The sequence below is a fragment of the Mustela nigripes genome, chromosome 7 (assembly GCF_022355385.1).
Source record: "Mustela nigripes isolate SB6536 chromosome 7, MUSNIG.SB6536, whole genome shotgun sequence".
In the NCBI taxonomy this organism is placed as follows: domain Eukaryota; kingdom Metazoa; phylum Chordata; class Mammalia; order Carnivora; family Mustelidae; genus Mustela; species Mustela nigripes.
Genome location: NC_081563.1, coordinates 25326599 through 25346722, shown reverse-complemented (window position 1 = coordinate 25346722; position 20124 = coordinate 25326599). Strand labels below are relative to the sequence as shown.

Here is a 20124-nt window from a genome sequence, read left to right as displayed (position 1 = left end):
TCAGGACCCCTCACAGTGTGCCCCACCTTTCCTCTCCAGATATCTCTCTCTATGGGCCCAGCACTCCATCCTTGCAAGGACAACTGTGGACTACTGACACTCTTGGCCTACTCATTTCCTGGTCTTTGCATAAGCTGTTGTCCAGGTCTTGAATGTCCTTTCTTCTAGGACTTCACCACCTGGCCAGCTCTTGCTCGCTTTTCAGGACTGGGAAAAATAACACCTCCTCCGGGAAGCCTTCCTTGACTTCCCAGGACTGGGTTAGGTACCCCATGTCTGTGCTGGTCCCAGAGTGTTCTGTGCTCAGCCCTCCTAAAACACTTACCATAGCTGTCTAAATTGCACCTTCACCCAGGCTTCACACATTTTCCTGGGTTGACCGTGGGCTATTGAAGAACATCTCACTCACCTTTGTTTCCTCGGCCCTCAGCAGAGTGCCTGGCATCTGACTGGACTCAGAAACTGGTGCTGCTTGCATACATGGATGAATGGTGAATAGAAAAAATGGACATCAAAAACCTCTGTTTAAGGGGCTGGTGTCTCATGTTTCCTGGGGATCGCCCCCTGCTTTTTCCCCCACAGAGGATGGGAGACAAGGGGGTGAGAGCAGGGGGGCAAACGTGACTGGATGTTCTGAAACTGAAGAGGCTAAGGAAGGACCTTGCAGGCAGAGAAGCAAGCACTGGGCTTGGAACCTGCCAGAAATTTCCTCTTGACTCAGCCTCCAGGGTGGGGGTGACTGAGGTGACTGAGGATGACCCTCGTGTTCCAGCTTGGAGGCCCAGTGCCCCGCAGGAGCCTGCAGGGGCTCGTGCCTCACCGGGGTGTGGGGAGCCTCCTTTGTTGCTAGCCCAGAGGCTAGGGTAGAGAGGCAAGGACACCCAGGGAAGAGCCCAGAACGTAACGTAGAGGGAGGGGTCATGACAAAGCCCCTCTAAGTCTCCGGTGGCTCGAGTGGACCACAGAATGCCCTTAATCTGGGGCTCCAGCCACTTTTCTGCCAACGCCTGCCTGGCCCCCATCTGCTCTTTGCATCATGTTGCTGTGACGACGGTGGAAGGGATCGGAAGCACGAAGTCGAGGCTGCATCCCGTGCAGGTAACCGGAGGCCAGGGAGGCTCAAGCCAGGGCCGCAGACTTGTTCTGGGCTGTGAGGCTGAGTGTCGCTGCCCGGGCAAGAGGCACTGTGGCCGGGCTGCGTCCCTCACCTCCTTCTCCTGGGAGGGAAGAAGCTGGGTTGGGGGGAGGGGTGCAGCTGTGAGGCAGAAAAATGGGCCCCAGGCCTGCAGCTCCCTCCTGGGGCCACCGTGGGTGTGACATGAGGGAACCGTGAGGTCAGCATGACCCAGTGGCCAGGGCAGGCTGCCTATGCCAGACCTGGAGGGAGGGGGGCAAGGGAGCGCCTCACCCACCCCCCATCCCCGCCCCTGCATGTGCTTAGGAAACCCCTGCTGTCTCAGGTTCAAGGTTTCAGATGCCCTGTGCCCTTGATTAAAAGCCCACCTACTCCCTGCTTGCTGGAATGGTAATCCCATGACTCCTCTCGACGGCCCCCTGCAGGGGATACGGATGTGGGCTGCTAGGCCTCTACCCCACTAACAGGGAGGTTAGTAAGGGCTTAATGAGAGAACAGAGGCGTCTGAGTGTCGGACTGAGATTTTTTTTTTTTTTTTTTTCTGATGGTATCAGGCTGCCCGGCAGTGGATTGAAATTAAGAACCAAGAGCGAACAGTAATCTGAGGTTTTGTGGCAAGAATCAGGACATTTTTAGGCAACATGGTGACACACAGGACCAGAGCACTGTGTGAAGGAAAGGCCATCATTTCCATTGCTTCTCGTATGGGGAAACTGAGGCAGGGGGTCTTCCAGACATTACAGTCACAGAAGGTGCCGGAGGCAGGCCCGTTGGCCACTTGAGGAGACCCGCTGCTCAGATCATGCCTTTTGGGGCACCTGATGTGGGTGCTGGGCTAGAGCCTGGGGCTGAGCGAGCTGCTTATTCTCGGGGGAGGGGCAGGGCAGCTGGCACAAGTCATGTGAGATCACAGCGCCCATAATGCTTCACTTCTTAGGCAGCAAAAGGGGAAATTACTAAACTTGTCCAACCTGCAGGAGAGGTGAGAGGGTGAATTCGGGCTTGTAATTGGAAACAAGCAGATGAAAGACGGAAGAGTTTAAACACAGGGACCGTATCTGATGAATCCACCAAACCCCTCCCTTTCCAGTGGTACAGATTCTTAATCCCCATGTGCTTACTGGACCCTGCGTTAGCTGTAGAGCCAGATTCCACCTCTCCTTATCCATTGGTTTTTTTCCCTTGGGGTTTCTAGGACACTATGCTTTGCTCACCTTCCTCCCTCCAGGCTGGTACTCAGGGCCGGCTCTAGGCTTGCCAAGTTCCTAATTGCGGCAGCATCCTCGGGGCTCCGGCCGGGCCCCTTCCCCTCGCCGTCTGCACAACCCCCATGCCCAGGCGAGTTCAGTCCCATCTACGGGCCAGCGGCACTCCCATTTATGTCTTCAGCTTTGACCTCTCCTCAGAGGTTAGATTCATAATTCCAACGGTCTCCTTGACATCACTATATGGATGGCTCATCTCGGACTTCACAAACCCTATTTTTCCCCTTTCCCCCCAGTCTTCCTCCATCTGAGTCAATGGCGAAAGCATCTGCCCAGTTGCAGGAGATAAATATGTGGGGGTCACCTTTGGTTCTTTCTCTCCTGCACCACACCCAATCCATCCAGACGCCATGTCTACTTTACTTCCAACCCTATGGCGAAGCCTTCATTTCCTTTACCCTCTTACTGCTTGGTCTGTACATGGACCATTGTGTCCTGGTCCCCATTTCTACTCTTGTCCCCTGTAACCTATTCATTCCCTACCCACAGCTGGAGTAACTTAAATTTTTTTTTTTAAGAGAGAAGGAGAGAGCAGGGCAGGGGCAGAGGGAGAGAGAGAATCAGAGGCAGAGAGAGAGAGAGGAAGAGAGAGAATCAGGCAGAGAGAGAAGGAGAGAGAGAATTAGAGGCAGAGAGGGAGAGGGAGAGAGAGCAGGGCAGGGGCGGAGGGAAAGGGAGAGCGAGAATCTTAAGCAGGCTTCGTGCTCAGCGCAGAACCTGACATGGGGCTCGATCTCATGACCCTGAGATTGTGGCCTGAGTCAAAATCAAGAGTCGGACCCTTAACCCACTGAGCCACCCAGGCCCCCCCTGGGGTGATTCTTAACTAACATAATTAGATCATATATACTCTTCCCTGGTTCGAGTCATATTATTAAATTCAACTTAAAAGACACCTCTTCAGAGAAGCTGTTTCGGAGCACTCCCAAAGGCCCACTGGTCACTCCGGGTCCCATCAGCCTCTACTAAATCTCTACAAAACATTGATCTCCACCTGGAATTTTCCTGTTTCTTTTGTCAGTATTTCTCCTCCTAACTTCACGAGACTGGAGATCTTTTTTTTTTTTTTTTAATTTTTTTATTTATTCACGTGACAGAGAAAGAGAGAGATCACAAGTAGGCAGAGCAGCAGACAGAGTGAGAGGGGGAAGCAGGCTCCACACTGAGCAGAGTCCGATGCGGGGCTTGATCCCAGGACCCTGAGATCATGACCTGAGCCGAAGGCAGAGGCTTAACCCACTGAGCCACCCAGGCGCCCCGAGACTGGAGATCTTGTCTCTCTTCTTCATTGCTCTGTTTCCAGTGCCCTTACCACACCTGGCACAGTAAATATTTATAAAGTGGAGGAACATTTGTATATCCTAGGCACTGGAAATACAATACTTCAGTAATTTTACTTAAGTACCAAGAGAAACTCCCAGGAGACAAAATAATAGTAATAATAACAATAATAATAATAATGTGGACATGGTGAATCTCCTGGTACGAAAAATCTGGCAGAGTTTAAAGGAGAATTCTGTGACATTCAATGCATATAACAAATTCTATATGGTACATTTCCAGATTCTTATGTTCCCATGGATTCCTGGCATTGCCTTCATTTAAGAATGTAGTGATATTCTAGTTTGGGGAAAAAACAAACGTTCATTTATTTCTTAATAAATGCTGGTTTGTTGGATTGCAGGCTAGAATATGAAAAGAACGTGAGACTGCTCTTCCTTTCACTCTGCGTGTTCTTGGTTCAATCTCTTAAATCTCTGGGCCTCCTTCCTCCACTGTTCAGTGCAGAGAATGGAGGGTGAGAAGCCCTTCTGGTTTTAATGGTCACTGTTCTTCGACGAGACTTTCCTATGAATGACCAACGTTGGTTGACCACCTGCTATGTGCCAGATAGAATAATGTTAGGAGTTTAACGTGACTTATCTCATTAAATCCTTACCACGGCTCCAGAGATAAGTACCAGGGTGGCCCTCATCGTGCAGGCGAGGTACCCATGGCCCCGGAGAGGCTTGGTGGCTGGCCAAGGCCACCACTGGGCCGAGGACCGACTTCGTGCAGGGACTGCTCGCCCATCCTCCCTGCTGGCATGCTGGGGCTTCCTGTGGGTCATCCAGAGAGCCTGAGAGAGCATCTGCCAGCATGTGGGTCTATGTCCTCTGTCCATTTTAGGAGAGAATCTCCAAAAGCCACGGCTCCCAGTGCGGGTTCTGCACGCCCGGCATTGTTATGAGCATGTACACGCTGCTTCGGAACCAGCCTGAGCCCACCATGGAGGAGATTGAGAATGCCTTCCAAGGTAGGGGCCTTCAGACGCCACCTAGGAGGGGGCATGGCAAATGGGGCGTGGTGGGGGTTAGGGCAGGGCCAGAGCCCAAGTCGGGAATGGGCTAAGAGAGCGAGGCACTGCCCTCCAGAGGAAAGACTCAGACTGCCCCAATTTGGGGGTGCCAGTCGGCTGGAGTTGAGCCCTCTCTCGGTCTAAAGAACACTTGCATGGTTTGGAGACCTCCAGGGGTCTCCTGCCTTAGTGTTTCTCTTCCTGAGGTGTCCTCCTGCCCTGGGATGGGGTGGCCCTGGGAGGTGGGCGTGGAGGAGATCATTTGGGAAATTCCACAGAGGCTAGTCACATGGCTCCCTTTCTCCTCCCCTTGTACTAGAGCAGGATTCTGCAAAGGCCGCATAACGAGGAAGAGGGTGGCCATGATTCTGAGCCTTGGGCTGGAGCAGGTTTCCCAACTTGCCTCCTGGGCCCGGGAGCCTAGATAAGGTATCTGTTCACTGGATTGAACAGGTTCCCCATCCATTCACCATTTCGATTCATCATTTATTCAATTTGTTGTATTGGGTCCTATCGTGTTAGGCACCATGCAAGGCTCAGGGAGCACAGGGATGGCCCAGGGGATGAAAGACAGTCTCTACCCTCAAGGAGTTTGCACTCTAAGTGAGAAGAGAGTTTATAATGTATGATCAGGCATCAAGGGAGGGCCCAGAAGAAGCACCTGATTCAATCTGGGCAGTCTAGGAAGGCTTCCTGGAAGAAGCATTAGAAGTTTTGAAATCAGGAATAAAAGGAGGACGGGGTGTTCCAGGCAGAGAAAACAGAATAAGCAAATTGAGCGTCTTACTGAGCCAGGAGCAAAGCCACAAGCCCCTCCCCTGCCCTGGGGCCTGTGCTTTCAACGCAGCTTTTTTCCTCTGCCCCCAGGAAATCTGTGCCGCTGCACGGGCTACAGACCCATCCTTCAGGGCTTCCGGACCTTTGCCAGGGTAAGTGGGGGCCCCGGCGTGGCTGTGGCTCTGCTCCTAAAGCAGCAACACTCAGGAATCACAGTGGAAGAGATGCCAAGGGCCTCTGGAAGAAAGAGAAGAAAGACAGGAGGGCCACCTGGCCCGTTGTCCCTCTTTTGGTACCTGGCACGGGCACTGGACCCCGCCTCTTGTTCAGAGGGTTCTTGGCAATAGCAGGAGTGCCGAGAGCCTCCTTCCAGGGAAGGCTGGCTCCTGGAAGAGGCATGCAGTCCCAGAGCTAACTGCCCCCGGGCATTCGGGTCTGACACGCTCCTGTGGCCCAGGTGCTGAGCCTGGTGTTAAATAACAACAGCCCCCAGCACCTGAGCTTCTCCTTTCTCGGAGCCGGAGCCGGAGCCGGAGCCGGAGCCGGAGCCGCAGTCTGCAGGTGGCACTCTGTGGGGCTTGTGAAACTGCTAATTAGATCTCCAGTCAGCTGGCGCCTCCCTGCCGTGTTTGTACATCTCTGGGGGTGAAGCCACAGCCTGGCCGCACAGGTCCTGACCACTGCCATCCTGCAGGGAGAACAGAGGGCTGGCCTCTCCCCTCTTGGCTTGTCTCCCCAGATTTCACCTGATTCTCCAACTGGGGCAAGTTAGCCCTGACTCTAATCAAACCATCTCTTCTCGGTTTGATTCTGGGTTGAAAGGGAGAGTCACAGACCCCTGTGCCTTTCATGGACCTTGAGGGTTGCTCCATTCTGAAAAGGAGCGTTGTATCCAGATAACCCCAGAGGGTGGCCACAGGGATGGGGTCTACAGGGAGGGAAGGCAGCGCATCTTGCTGAATGCTTTTGATGACAGAGAATGAGGAGGTATGGATTTAAGGGAAAATGACCAAAAAGCACAGACCTGGAGTGTGCAGACCCGGGTTCAAATCTCATCCTTGCACTGACCCGACGCATGACCTCAGGTATATTTCCTTGTTTCTAAAATGGGATTATAATAATACAATATTACAATGTTATATTAATACAGCTATAACTGTAATAAAACATACATAATTAAAATAATATCACAGAATTGTAATAATACCTATAATTATTCTTATGGTGTTTGTGGGAAGTACTCCTCCCTCCTAAAGCCCTTAAAACACTGGCACAGCCTAAGTATTAGATACACGGCAACTCTAAATTACGATGATAGTATGTTTCTTCCATTCCTCGCTGTTTGACTTCCGTCCATTGCTCAGGCTTCCTGAGAACAGAGGATTGTTCATCTTGTCCATGTACTTATTTCTCAAGAGGCTTCTCGAAAGATACAATTTCACCAGCCCTCCTACTTTCTGAAAAGAGAAGGGTTTGTTAATGTAATCCATGGTATGGTCCTTTGCCGGGCTGGAGTCTGATCATCATTGAAAGGGTTCCCGGTTCCACTGTGCTGGTGTTGCCTCCCTGGATCAAGCTGCTGGGCCTCGAGGAGCAGAGCAGAGCTCCCAAAGTGACTGGGACAGAGAGTGTGCTCAGAGCTCATGCACCTTACTCCCTGGAGACATGCCCTCCACCCAAGGTCTTATTTGGAGCCTCTGCATTCTGAGTTTACATACAGCTCTAATGCTTAGCTCATTCTCAAGCCCGCCATGCATCTTCGGAAAGTGGGGAGGGTTTGCTAGAAGGAGGCACGCTGTTCACAGCAAGAATTGATGATGTCTGGTTAGGAGCAAAGAAGGCATGGAGGAACTGTAAAAATGAACACAAGCCTAGCCATCCAGCCTGCTGAGAAAAGGAGAAATCTCTCCAGGGGGTAACAAACAAACAAACCCAGCTTTATCCAACCTCAGTGGGCATGGAGGGCAGTGGCACGTTATTGTACATCACAGTAATTTGTGTCATGGCCACGTCCATGAAGTATCAAGTAAAAAGATCTAAGGAAGACTGTGCCAACACTTTATCTGGAAAATGTACTTCCGTGAAGTATGTCCTTCCCCACAAGGACTGGGTGAGGGAGGCTGACGGCTGGCTGGACGAGGCTTCCCTCCCTTCAGGTGGGGTCCAGTGAGTCCCCTGTGTCACCGTCTCCAAGAAGAAAGATGAGAAGAGACACTAGGGGAACTTTATTTCTCTCTTCTTTTTTGTCTTAACACAGAGGAGAAGGCCAAAGCCATGGTGGGAAGGTCCAAAGTAGGGTGCTTGGAGACCCGGCGGCAGGGCTTAGGGTGTAGGAGGGGGCTGGGGTCGGCCCACGGGGTGGCGTGGGCAGGGGGCTGAGGCAGCCAAGGCTCCTCTCCTGAGGACAGGGCTGACGGTGTTTTCAGATGCTCTGAGGCCATCCTGTCAGCCTCCGGGCCCTTTGAGGGCTTTCCTGGGCACACTCGTCACGGTGTGATTCATTCCTTGGGCAATGTGTCTCCTGTGACTCACGGGCAGGAGGGCTGTCTTCTGCAGGAGCTGGCCGCTGTGGACATGGGCTTGGACCCATGCCTGGGAGTTGCTCCCACCTTTGCCTCTCAGCATAACTCCGGGAGTCTGGAGTATCTCCCAGATCCTGAGCAGAGACTCCCGCCTTCTTGGCACACATCAGTCAGGAGAACACACCCTTCCCCTCCTCAGCGCCTCGGTTCTGGGAGGCAGCGAACACTACTCCCTGCTCTGCCATTGGCACCCAGAGCGGTGCCGAGTCAGTTCTTGCCCAGGGGTGGTGGGTCATCAGACCTGTACCCACCCTTTAGGACAGGGTCTCAGTGAGGAAAGAGGAGTGTTTAGGTTTCTGGCAAGAAGGACCTAATATGCAGTGGTGGGGATATCGGGCACACTGGCTGCACACCTCTCTGAAGCTAGCACTGGTCTCGGACCTACTTGGAAGGAGCCCCACAAAGACCGGGGCTTGGAAGGAGCCCAGCCAGGCCTCCTAGAACTTGACTGATGCCCAAGCAGAGGCTCTCGAGTGCCGAGAGCACCCATGGGGATTCCTCTCAGAGAGGTTTCCCAAGGAGGAAGCCCTGAGGGGCGAAAATGGGCATAAAGATATGTTTTGATAAAGTAGGACTTAACTTTTATAGAGAAATTTTCTTTTTTTAGAAAGAGAGAGAAAGTGCATGAACAGGGCTGGGAGGGGCAGAGAAAGAGAGAGAGAGAAAGAGAGAGAGAGAGAATCCTAAACAGGTTCCACACCCAGCACAGAGCCTGATTCGGGGCTCCATTTCACAACCCTGTGAAATCGAGTCTGATGGTTAATTGACTGAGCCGGGTGCCCCTGGAGAGAAATTTTCTTAAAATTAAAATTTCCTCCTGCTTCTGTATGAGTTTCTTAGTTTCCATCAACCAAGAAAGGGGAAGTGGTTAAAGCAGAGGTCTTACGTCCATGCAGACGTGAGTGGGATGGGGAGCGTACATCTGCTGTTCCCCCTGGTGCTGGGGTAGGAGCAGAGCTAGACTTCATTGGATATTAGTGACCCAGGTTTTTTAAAGCTTCTGGGAAAACTCTTTGCAAATATATTTTGTGTATTTGTCATCTCTCTAGGATGGCGGGTGTTGTGGAGGAAGTCGCGACAACCCGAACTGTTGCATGAACCAGAAGACAGACTCCAAAGTGAGTGGGTCCTCCTCTCCACAGAAGCCTGGGGGCCAGTCTTAGATTAAAGGAGGCAATAGATTCTTTTCACACTCCCAACAGTGTGGCCAGAAGAGGAAATGGTTATGCCCAGACCGTGAGGGTGATGAATGTGCAATGTCTTCTGGCAAGACTCTTTATCCTGCCTTCCAGGAGCTTCCTGGCCCTCCACTAAGCCTGAAGGGGGCTGCAAACAGGCTTGCTTGCACAAGGGCCTGGGTAGATCCTACAGGACATTTTAAAGGAGGAGATATGGTATCACCCAGCTGTTCCCTTTTCCAGCAGGTCACTCTCTCACCATCTTTATTCAACCCGGAGGAGTTCATGCCCCTGGATCCCACCCAGGAGCCCATCTTCCCCCCGGAGTTGCTGGTAGGTGATGCCCCAGGGAGAGGCCTGACTCAGTTTCTGTGCCATGAGCCTCTGGAGGCCTGCTCTATTTCATACCAACTGGGACCTATGTGGCCTTGTCCTTTTTCTGACACCCAGAGGTCAAGTCCCTCTGTCACATATTCCAAAGGGACCCACACTTCCTTCACACATGTCACTCTGAGCACTGAGAGTGGATCTCCCTGGCACTTTACTCCATGTGGAGTGTTCCAGAAGCATCTGCCGACCTCCTGGCTACATCTAACGTAGAAGCCCCCAAGCAACCCATTCTCCTCCCTGTGAGCAGTCCCTTTATTTAACAAAGAAACCAAGCTGTGCTCAAAGGGCACAGTCCTGGGCTTGCTGCTCTGTTTGAGGACCGTCTCACACCCACCCTCTCACTGGGATCCTGCTTCTTCGCTGCAACATTTATGGCAGGGGAAGAATCAGGCCTCACTCCAGGGCCTCAAGTGCAGATTCTGGGGGGTGCTGAGCACATGAGGACAGCCTAGTGAGTCCAGCGGGCCCAAAGAAACGGCATGGCAGCAGGCCACCAGCATACCTTTCCCTGGATGGTGTAACCTTGAGAGCACTCTCAGTCTGATCTGGGAGGTTTTCTCTCCTAGCCCCACATCACCCCTCACACACTAGAACCGGCTTCTGTTGCATTCTCTCCTGACACCCTTCCTTGGCCACCTCCGCCCCTCCCCGCAGCTTGTCCACTGCCCCTCTGGGAGACAGTGGCGTTGGCGGGGGGTGGGGCACTGCTCGAAACTCGGGCTTTTGGTCAGGACAGTTCAGGTCCCCTTGTGCCAGGTGAAGGTCCCATCACCTCCTGGTCCCCTAAGGACTAAGCGAGATAATGTGTCTAAGAGCTGCAACACACACCCTGCCTCAACACGAGGACGTTCCCGTCCATTCTCCCCGACCTGTCTCTTCATCCCGAATTCTGTATTCAACAAACCCGTGGGAGAGGTGATCCCGTCGCAGACTTCAGCGTATCAGGGAGCCGCAGTGGGCAGGGGACAGGGAGGTAAGGAGCCACATTTTCCAGAGGCTGAAGGATGTTCCTCAGAAGCAGCTGCGTTTTGAAGGCGAACGCGTGACCTGGATCCAGGCCTCCACCCTGAAGGAGCTGCTGGACCTCAAAGCCCAGTACCCCGAGGCCAAGCTGGTGGTGGGGAACACGGAGATCGGTGAGAGCGGGGCGAACAGTGTGCCCGGGGGTGGCCCCTCGCTGGCCGTGTGTCCTCAGAACACTGGCTTCCCCTGCGTTGCACTCATTTCCCATTTCACCTATTGGGGGGGGGGGTTTGGTATCTCCTCAAGGGGTCCTGAGGAGACCCTTGCTGACTCTCCATAGGCACGTCGCACGCCGGCTCTGTGCCAGGTGCTATGGGAGGAGCTCGGGTACCAAGATCACTTGTCACTGTTCCTTCCCCAACGTACCTCCCCGTCTCAGAGAGGAGGGAGTGAAGGGGGTCACGTGTCTAGGCCGGTGCCTGAGAGACGTTAGTGGTTCCAGCAGTGTCATTCTCTTGCCCCTCCCCTTTTCTGGGGGTGATGTGGCCACTGACCCTGTTGGTGCCAGCACCTGGGACGTGAGGCTCACCATATGCAAATAAGCCCAGGAGACTCAGGTTGTGTTGCTTTACTCCCTGGTGCTCGAAGGGACAGAAATCCAGGAATTTCTGGAGCTGGCCTGGCCCATTTCCTCTTTGCTGGGTCCCAAGTCCAGCAAGGCTCTGAAGAAAGGATTGTGGTATAGCTGAGGTCTTCCTTGAGGACCTCTGGTGTTTGGGGGTGGGGGGAGCTTGACATGGTTTTAAGCAGCCCTAGGCAGTCCTGTGGGGGGCTCTTGGCTGTGGTTCTGGAAGGAACCCCTGGGCCCTGGATTCTTGCTGGATCTGTAGACACAGAGAGGAGGGTCTGATTGGTTTCAGGTTGACAGGGGACAGAGTAGGCCCCACCCTCATGAGCACAGGTGTGCGACCAAGACTCCAGCTGCAGAAACGTGACACACCAGGGTGGCTGGGTGGCCTAGGAGCTGTGCGTCCTGTGATGTGACCCTGATAGCCTGTGTGGCCATGGCCCTGGGGTCCAGGGTGGCATGAGTTAAAGTAGAGAATGACTGTTTGGAAAAATCTTTGAGCTCCTTTGACACATGACATGTCCATAACATAACATAACATAACATAACATAACATAACATAACATAACATTCTGTTCATAACAGAACATCCTGGACACAATTAGACTCTAATGGAAGGGAATGAATCCACACACATTTTATAAGCTTCAAGTTAGAAATAACTTCTGAAGATGACTTCATCCGGCTCACCCCTTCTCCCTTATATATACACCTGAGAGGGATTTGGGGGAAGCTGAGCAGAGAGGGAGCCTTGAGAAGACGGGCCACCTCTGCCCTCAACCTGCATTCTTTGTCCCTGGAGCCCACATTCAAAGCCCGGGCCACACTTCGGAGACTCTCCACAGCACACCAGGGGGTGGGACAATGCGCAGACCCTTCTTTTTGAACCTTCCCGTCTGGAGCTCTGTGGGATGGGCTGGGAGAGGTGCCGAGCGGGCTGGGCCTGAGGACCAGGGCTGAGTCTGTTCACGGAGCCCTTTTCCTCGACTCGCCGAGACCAGAAACTGGACACAGATGTGCAGCCCCACAGAGCCACGTACCTGGAAGCGTGTAGGCGGATGCTGGGGATGGGGAAGCAGACTTGATGTTTTCTTCTGACACCGTTTCCCTTTTTGTCTGAGTGCGAGATGTTCATGCTATTGTTACTATGATACACCAACTTGTAAGAATTGCTCACGGACCGAAACATGCCTATTCTTAGCTGTGTAATTTGGGCAAGAGCCTAACTTTCCTGTTCCTCAGCTGCTTCATCTACAAACAGAAAAATCACAATATCTCACAAGGCGATTGTGAGGATACAGTGAGTTAAATATGTGAGGTGTTTCAGTGGGGTCCTGACATATGTTAGTATGCTGTGCTTCTGTATTTTACCTCCTCCTCCCCTGCCACACACACACATGTGCACACACACCCACGCACAGACACAGAGACACAGACACACACACATAATTCAGGTTCATCTCATTTATTTATTTATTTTTTAAGATTTAATTTACTTATTTTACAGAGATCACAAGTAGGCAGAGAGGCAGGAAGAGAGAGAGGAGGCAGAGAGAGCCCTATGTGGGGCTTGATCCCAGGACCCTGGGATCATGACCTGAGCTGAAGGCAGAGGCTTTAACCCACTGAGCCACCCAGGCACCCAGGTCCATCTCATTTAAAACCAAAAGTCACCTCAGCGGGATCTGTGGTGGTTCCGCATGTGCTGTGTTTGTGACAGGATCAAGTGTGCCTTCCTTATTGAAGAGCAGAAATCGTTGGGAAGGTGTCGAAGGTACAAGCACAGAGTCAGCAGGCTAAGTGAGAAAAAATGAAGGTTTTTGAGTAATAAAAAAATCAAAGGTCCAACAAAAAAAGAGTTCATCTCATTTGAATTCTGATAGAGCTTTTCCCTGGGAGGGGGAGAAAGACACGGTGTTCAGGCTGATAGTGTGGAAACCACATGGAGCCCCCTATCTTGTCCCCTGTGTCTGCTAATCCTGAGACCCGCCCCCCCCCAGGCCCACCCAGGGAGAGTGATGCTGTTGTGAACATGTCATAGATCCTGTGTGAGTGGCAGGAAAGTGCCAAGGCCTGCTCTGGTAGGAGCCTCTAACTTCAGGTGTCTCGTTTCTCAAGGCATTGAGATGAAGTTCAAGAACAAACTGTTTCCTATGATCGTCTGCCCAGCCTGGATCCCTGAGCTGAATTCAGTGGAGCACGGACCCGAGGGTAAGGAGAGGTGTGCCATGAGCCCCCGGAGGGAGGGGCTGGGCTGCTGGGGATGGGTCCCATGGGATGCTGGGTGCCAGGAAAGCCTCCCAGCATGGGGAGAGGAGGCCTTCTCATTGCCTTCATTCACCTACATCCACGGTAGGGTGCAGGGGGCGAGGGGGGCCGGTGTGATTTTTCAATATTCATTCTCAATCCTGACTACATGTTAGAATCACTCATGGGGCAGGGAGTCAGTGCGGGGAGGTCTTGGGGGCTTTAAAAAAAAAAAAAAAAAAAAAAGCCAGGACTTCACCCTCAGAGATCTGACTTTATTGCGTTGAAAGAGAGCAGTTGTAAGACCAAGGGACCTATGATGAGTCCTAGCTCTTTTATTAGCTGTGTGGCATGGCCAAGTCACTTGACCTCTCTGGGCCTTAATTCCTCATCCATATAAGGATGTGTGATCTGGTCCAGCCCTCCTCAGGGACCAGTAAAGTGCCATAGGGGCTGTGTGTGAAGGTGTTTTCTGAGCTGTGAGGGGATTCGCTGTTATTCTGAGCTTGTGTTTCCAGGTATCTCCTTTGGAGCCTCGTGCCCCCTGAGCTCTGTGGAAAAGACACTGCGTGAAGCGGTTGACAAACTTCCTGAATACAAAACAGAGGTGTTCAGAGGTGTCCTGGAGCAGCTCCGCTGGTTTGCTGGGATACAGGTCAAGTCCGTGGCGGTGAGTCCCTCTTCAGGGGCCCTCAAGGCTCAGGGCACCAGGCCTTTTGTCACAAGGCGAAGGGCGGAGGGGTCTAGTGTGGCTTCTGCTAAAGACCCAGCAGGCCTCAGCTGTCAGTGCTTAGAACTGGCTGGGGTGCTTGTTAAAATGCAGATTCCTAGGCTCCACTCCCAGAGATTCTGACTCAGTGGGACTGGGAGGGAGCCTGAAGCTTCTGCTGAGGAAGGAGGCCTGTGGGTTGCTCTGGGAAGCATGTGCTGGTGACTCAGTCTTGACGCCTGAGGCTGGCGTGTCTCTTCTTGGACTTGGCGAGGCTATCAGCAAATGGGTTAGAGATAAGTTAGGGAGAAACCAAATCGGGACGGGGACTGCCTCTCAGAATTGGGGGAGAACGAGAGGTAGACCCCCCTGAGGGGAAGGTAGAGGCCCAGCCATTGACTGTTCATGCCAGACTTCAGACCAGTCCCAAGTTCCCTGTTCGCTGTGTTCACACACCCAGGGCCATTGGGGGCTCACGACGGTGGAAAGCCACCCCTTCCATTCCATTTTGTTGTTGATGTTCTCAGTTAGAACACGACCCGAAGCTACCAGCCCACTCCCAGTTCCTCCTCCTACCCCAAGCCCCTGCCACCTCTGATTGTGAATGAGGAGGCAGAAACTCAGAGACTTTTGCTTTCACTGTGTAATAAACAACCTCAGTTCTTTCAGAAAAATTTGGGTGAAATTGAACAAATTTAAAGAAGATGACCCACATGACTGTCTGCTAAATGTCAGAGCTGAGACCCAATCCCAAGTGTTGGGATCCCAAGTTTTGCATATTGTTCTAGAAGTCCAAGTGAGGCTGGTCTTGTGCCTTCAGCAGGTGTCCCCCATGTGTCCTGTGGTTGGGAGGCAGCAGTGAGAGCAAGGTTTCCTGGGGAGGCTGGGCTCTCACACACTCTCTGCTTGTTCTAGTCCATTGGAGGGAACATCATCACTGCCAGCCCCATCTCTGACCTCAACCCTGTGCTCATGGCCAGTGGAGCCAAGCTGACCATCGTGTCCACAGGTGAGAGCAACGTTATGTCAAAGTTGGAACAGAGAGCCAGGTGGGGAGAAGTCTCACAAGATAGGTCACTTTCTGGAGAAACAGAGCCAGCCCAAAGTTCAGTGATCCTGCTGTCCTAGGGTTTGGATCCCTGGAAACTGCAATGGAGATAGACCCAGTTGGGGACCAGCAGAGCTGGACCATTTCTTTATAAAGAATTCACAACAGGATCTGTTGTGCAGATCCTTACTTATCTAATGGTGTGTTGGAGCTGGGAGGCACAGGCTTGCTGCAGCCCATAGCTATGGTTTTAGGGAGTCTGTGAGTGTTTGTTAAACATGGCCACTGTTAAAAATTGAATTATCTAAACTTACAAGAGAATAAATTACATTAAAAGAAAGGTAGTAAATACTCAAAATTCATCACTTCCTAATTATTTGAATGTTTCACTATTGCCCATGCTCTTATGGTTCTTTCCATCTGCTCTATCTGTGGGTTGGAAATGCGATATAATGGTATGCTGCCATATACCCCTTGTCTGAGGGTCCCCAAGACCACCGCCAGCTTTGGTGACTCACAGGAGCTCAGGAAGGACTCACAGGAGGTCAAGGAGGACTCACAGGACTCAGCATATTGTCATACTCATGGCTATGACTTACAAGGGGGAGGATACAAAGCAAAGTCAGCAAAGTACAAAAGGCCATGGGGTACCATCTGGAGGAAACTAGGCACAGACTTCCAGAGCCTTCTCCTGGGAGAGTCATACGGGATGTCCTTCATTCCCTCAGCAACAAGTTGCACCAAGATAATGCCTGTGTAGTACTCTCTGCCAGGGTAGCCCTGTGGAGACCGAGAGCCAGGGCTTCTGTTGGGGGTGGTCATGGAGCTCTGCCTGGCGCAAACCAAAGCCCAGACACCCACAAGAAAAGCAGCTGCTCGGCATAAACCATACTATTTGTATGAACAGTTTAGACAGGCTGAGTTATTCTCACCAGGGAATGGTGGGAAGTCTGCTGAAATCCAAGTTCACAGAGGACAGCCCCTGGCCAACCTTTTAAGCAGGACTTTCGGAGGATGGCAGGCCTTCTGGGTCAACTCTTTGCTACCCTTTTTCCAACTTCATGTTCACTGATGTCACCCTGATAGCTTGAAACTAGCAGCAGGAGTATGGATGCTGTAGAAATTAGCAAATCCTCCCAAGTCCGCCCCACCCCGCCCCTGACCATACACCATCCCTTATTAGACACACACCAGCACATCCTTGAGTTAGGATTTCAGATGGAAGACCTTGGCCCCAGCTGTGGCCGTGACCCCCATCCCCCTGACCATGGGCGCCAGAGACCAGGGTGGGGAGTCACTGGTGGATCGTTCTCTGCTTTCTCACGCTACTTTCTCCACTTTGCCTCTGGCCTTCTTTCAGGCACCAAGAGAACGGTTCGGATGGACCACACCTTCTTCCCTAGCTACAGGAAGACCCTGCTCGCTCCGGAGGAGATCCTGCTTTCCATCGAGATCCCCTACAGCAGGCAGGTGAGCTGCTCAGGAGCATCCCGAATTACCCTTACCCTGGCTAGACTCCAGACAAGGAGACCAGAGTCGGCCTTGGGGACCAAACTTAGCATCACTCAGCTTTGACATGGTCTCTGAACATTGCCTCTGACCAACCCTATTTCTCTCTGCACAATGAGGCGTTTCAAGGTAGGGGACAGAGGGCATGCCCTGGACTGTGAAACCAACAGCTAGGCCAGGGGATCCTGAGCAAATCAAGTCCGCTTTCTGAGCCTCAGTTTCTTCTTCTGTAAAATGGGCACAGTGTTACCCAGTGTGCAGGTTACTGTGAAGATTGAAATCAAGAATTCATAAGGTTCCAGGCAGATGTCTGGGAGCCAGTAGGGATCTGCAGGCAATAGCTAGCCACACGGTTTCGCAAAAAACACATCCAGCTGTGGCGGTTGGAGGAGACGGGTTTGCATGCTGAGTGTAGACGCTCCCTGTGAGTCAGGGCCTCACTTGCTGATGAGGTGTTCACTGACTTTGCTCTGGTTTGGCTTGGTGGATTTCTGCTTCATGGGCAGTTTCCCTGCCCTGTTCAGGCAGGTCTGGGCATTTCTGGCTGCCTTGCTGTGTTGTTCCATGGGGGCCATGTGTCCTCACCTGGTGTGGCTCTCTCCTCCCTTGGTAGCCACACATTCCGTAATGGGCCTCACTAAAAAGTGATCTGTGCGAGACCGGGAACCCAGCCGTCGTGGAGAGCATCATGGGTCTCACCCCAGCTAGTGCTTGAGCGAGTGTTCCAAGACATGTTTGCTCTTGCTAACTTTGGCCTCTTTAATGAGACTGCTAATGAAATTAAAGCCATTTCATCCCTGAGGTGGTTTCTTCGTGACTTCCTAGCTTGTCCCTACAGACCATTGAATAGTGATTCCAAGAAGTTTTGTATTTTACGGACCAGGACATTTTTCTTCTGCTTAATTATGAGTTAGGGAAAAAGGAGGAAACAGGCATAGCATTGTCCAGTTTTTATTTTGCCATAGAGGAACATTGACGACAAAAACATTTCATAAAAGAAAGGAGATCTTCATACCCAGAATTAGGAAGGATTTCTCAAGAAAGAACAGCTGCCAATCTGCCACCGGCATTTCGTGGTACCCCAGAGGAAATGTCCCCACGGACTGGTACGGTCCTGGAAGTGAGCAGCTAGAAACTCTGTTCCACAGCCAAGCTCAGGCTCTGGGCTCACTGCCTCAGGGCCATGTTCAACATCAGGAATCTGGATTAGCTTTATGATCAGCAGGAGTCCCTGAGGTTTCTTGGAACAGAAGCCTGTGGCCACTTTGGACCTCCACAATGGGCCTCATTGTGTTTTCTCTAATAAGCCTTCCCTTAAACTTCTACCTATCATGCTAATTGGAATTTGTGGTGAGTTCAGACCTTGAGCAGAACTTGACCCCCAAAGAGCTGGATATCAGATGGTTCTTACCTGGAAAGTTACTCATTCTCCCCTCCTATCTGGAAAGAGAGAGCCTGGCTTGAGCCTAGAGGGAAACAGATGTTCAAAGCACCAAGGTGGCTCCTGCTTTCTAGTGTGAATCATTCTTCTGGGAAGCAAGGTTTCTAACCGTAGACAATAGACGTGGGAGGCACAAGTTAGAGAGAGCAGGTGTGCAGGCGGCCCGCTTAAGGGCTGCTTCTGACACCCTCTGGCATCTCACTGGACCAGCTTTAGAGGCAGTCGGGCCACCCCATAGAGCCTAGGTGGGCTCGGATGCTGGGCACCAGGATGGGAAGGTGTGGATGCTGGAGGTCTCTGAGGACCCCCTCTGAAAATGTCTTTCCTCTTCTCAGCTATTGACTGAGAGCACCCCGTTCTCCTTTGTCCTTGACTTTCAATCTTCCTGACTGCCAGGGAGAAATGCCAACCCTCCCTAGCTTCTGGGAATCTTACCGGGAATGTGAGAGTCAGTTCTGCCTGGATATCTGAATCCTCGCACCGGCCCGTTGCGGGTTTGCGATGGTGTTGTCCCTTCAGCCGGCCCGGTGTCCCCGTGCTCCAGCTTCACCCTCTGCGGGCCCCACCAAACAAAGTGGGCAGCAAGAGCCCTTCTGTTCTCTTTTAGGGTGAGTATTTCTCAGCATTCAAGCAGGCCTCTCGGAGAGAAGATGACATAGCCAAGGTGACCTGCGGCATGAGGGTCCTGTTCCAGCCGGGAACCGCGCAGGTGAAGGAGCTGGCCCTGTGCTATGGTGGAATGGCCGACAGGACCATCTCAGCCCTCAAGACCACACGGAAGCAGACGGACAAGTAAGAGCTACCAGCCAAAGAAAACCACCACCGCCGCTCCCACGGCCAGTAGTCCCACTGTTGTGACCACGGTGCTGCGCCTGCTGTTGCCATGGTTACCACGTCTCCTAGTGGCATGGTTCCTCATGGCATCATTGTCGCCTCGCTGGTCTTACCATTGCTGCTCTGCCATTGCTACCGTTATGACCACTGTTACTGTCATGACTATAGCCACAGCGACGGTTACTAGTGCTATTACTCCAGTAACAGTAGTGCTACTGTTACTACAATTACTACAGCGAGTGATACTCCTCCGGTTACTGCTCCTACTCTTACTAGCACTCCTGCTGTGACTCTTGCTCTTCCTACTACCATCACTACTCTGACAAGCGTTCCCACTGTGGCTAACCACTACTAGTACTTCTGGTACCAGTACTGCCAGTGTTACTAGTACTGCTGCTACTCCTGGTATTACTACTGATTGTATGACTGCGGCTGTTACCATGAATGCCATTGCTACTATGGTTGCAACCGTGACTATTACTACTGCTACAGCTAATTGTAGGATTGCTGCTGCTGTTGCTGTGTTGCTGCTGGTACTGCTACTACTGTTGCTACTGCTGCTCGTTCTACTATTACTTCTGTTTTTGCTAGTACTATTACTGTTGCTTCCACTACTCCTATGACCATGTCTGCCTCTGCTAGTATTAGTTCCACAACTATTGCTATGGTTTCTATGGCCATTACTTCTGCTGCGGAACTAGATTGGCTACTGCTATGACCGCAGCTAGGGTAGGGGAGCAGCTGACCCAAGCACCTCACTGGGACGGTCCTCTGTAGTTCATACAATGTGGATAAATAAAGCTTACCGATGGCGTTTGGCTCCTTGGTTCCAGTTCCTGGCTCCGCCACTTACCAGCTGGGTTGTAGAAGTCAAGTTACTTACCCTTCCTATTGCCTCAGTTTTCTCATGGGTAAAATGAGTATAGACATTTTCCCTGCTATACTTTTAAATTGAAATGAAAAATGATGTTTCATATAAGGCACTTAGGACATTGCCTAGTGCATATGATAAGGACTCAATAGATTTTATTATGATTTTTGTGTCCTTTTTCTTATTGTATCTCTTTTTAAAGATGAGGA

General features: G+C 51.9%; 1 protein-coding gene across 2 annotated transcripts in view; it reads left to right on the top strand.

The window, feature by feature from the left end:
- Positions 1-20124, top strand: part of XDH (xanthine dehydrogenase) — a 61876-nt gene that overhangs the window by 9386 nt on the left and 32366 nt on the right. Inside the window, exons 4-14 of one of the 2 annotated variants that reach the window (XM_059405384.1) lie at positions 990-1098; positions 4570-4696; positions 5606-5667; positions 9147-9215; positions 9522-9608; positions 10660-10801; positions 13375-13467; positions 14022-14173; positions 15128-15221; positions 16621-16730; positions 18818-19002. In XM_059405384.1, coding sequence (XP_059261367.1) covers positions 990-1098; positions 4570-4696; positions 5606-5667; positions 9147-9215; positions 9522-9608; positions 10660-10801; positions 13375-13467; positions 14022-14173; positions 15128-15221; positions 16621-16730; positions 18818-19002 — 1230 coding nt within the window. Of the gene's footprint in view, positions 1-989; positions 1099-4569; positions 4697-5605; positions 5668-9146; positions 9216-9518; positions 9609-10659; positions 10802-13374; positions 13468-14021; positions 14174-15127; positions 15222-16620; positions 16731-18817; positions 19003-20124 lie in introns of both variants that reach the window. The other variant, XM_059405382.1, reaches the window with a different exon arrangement.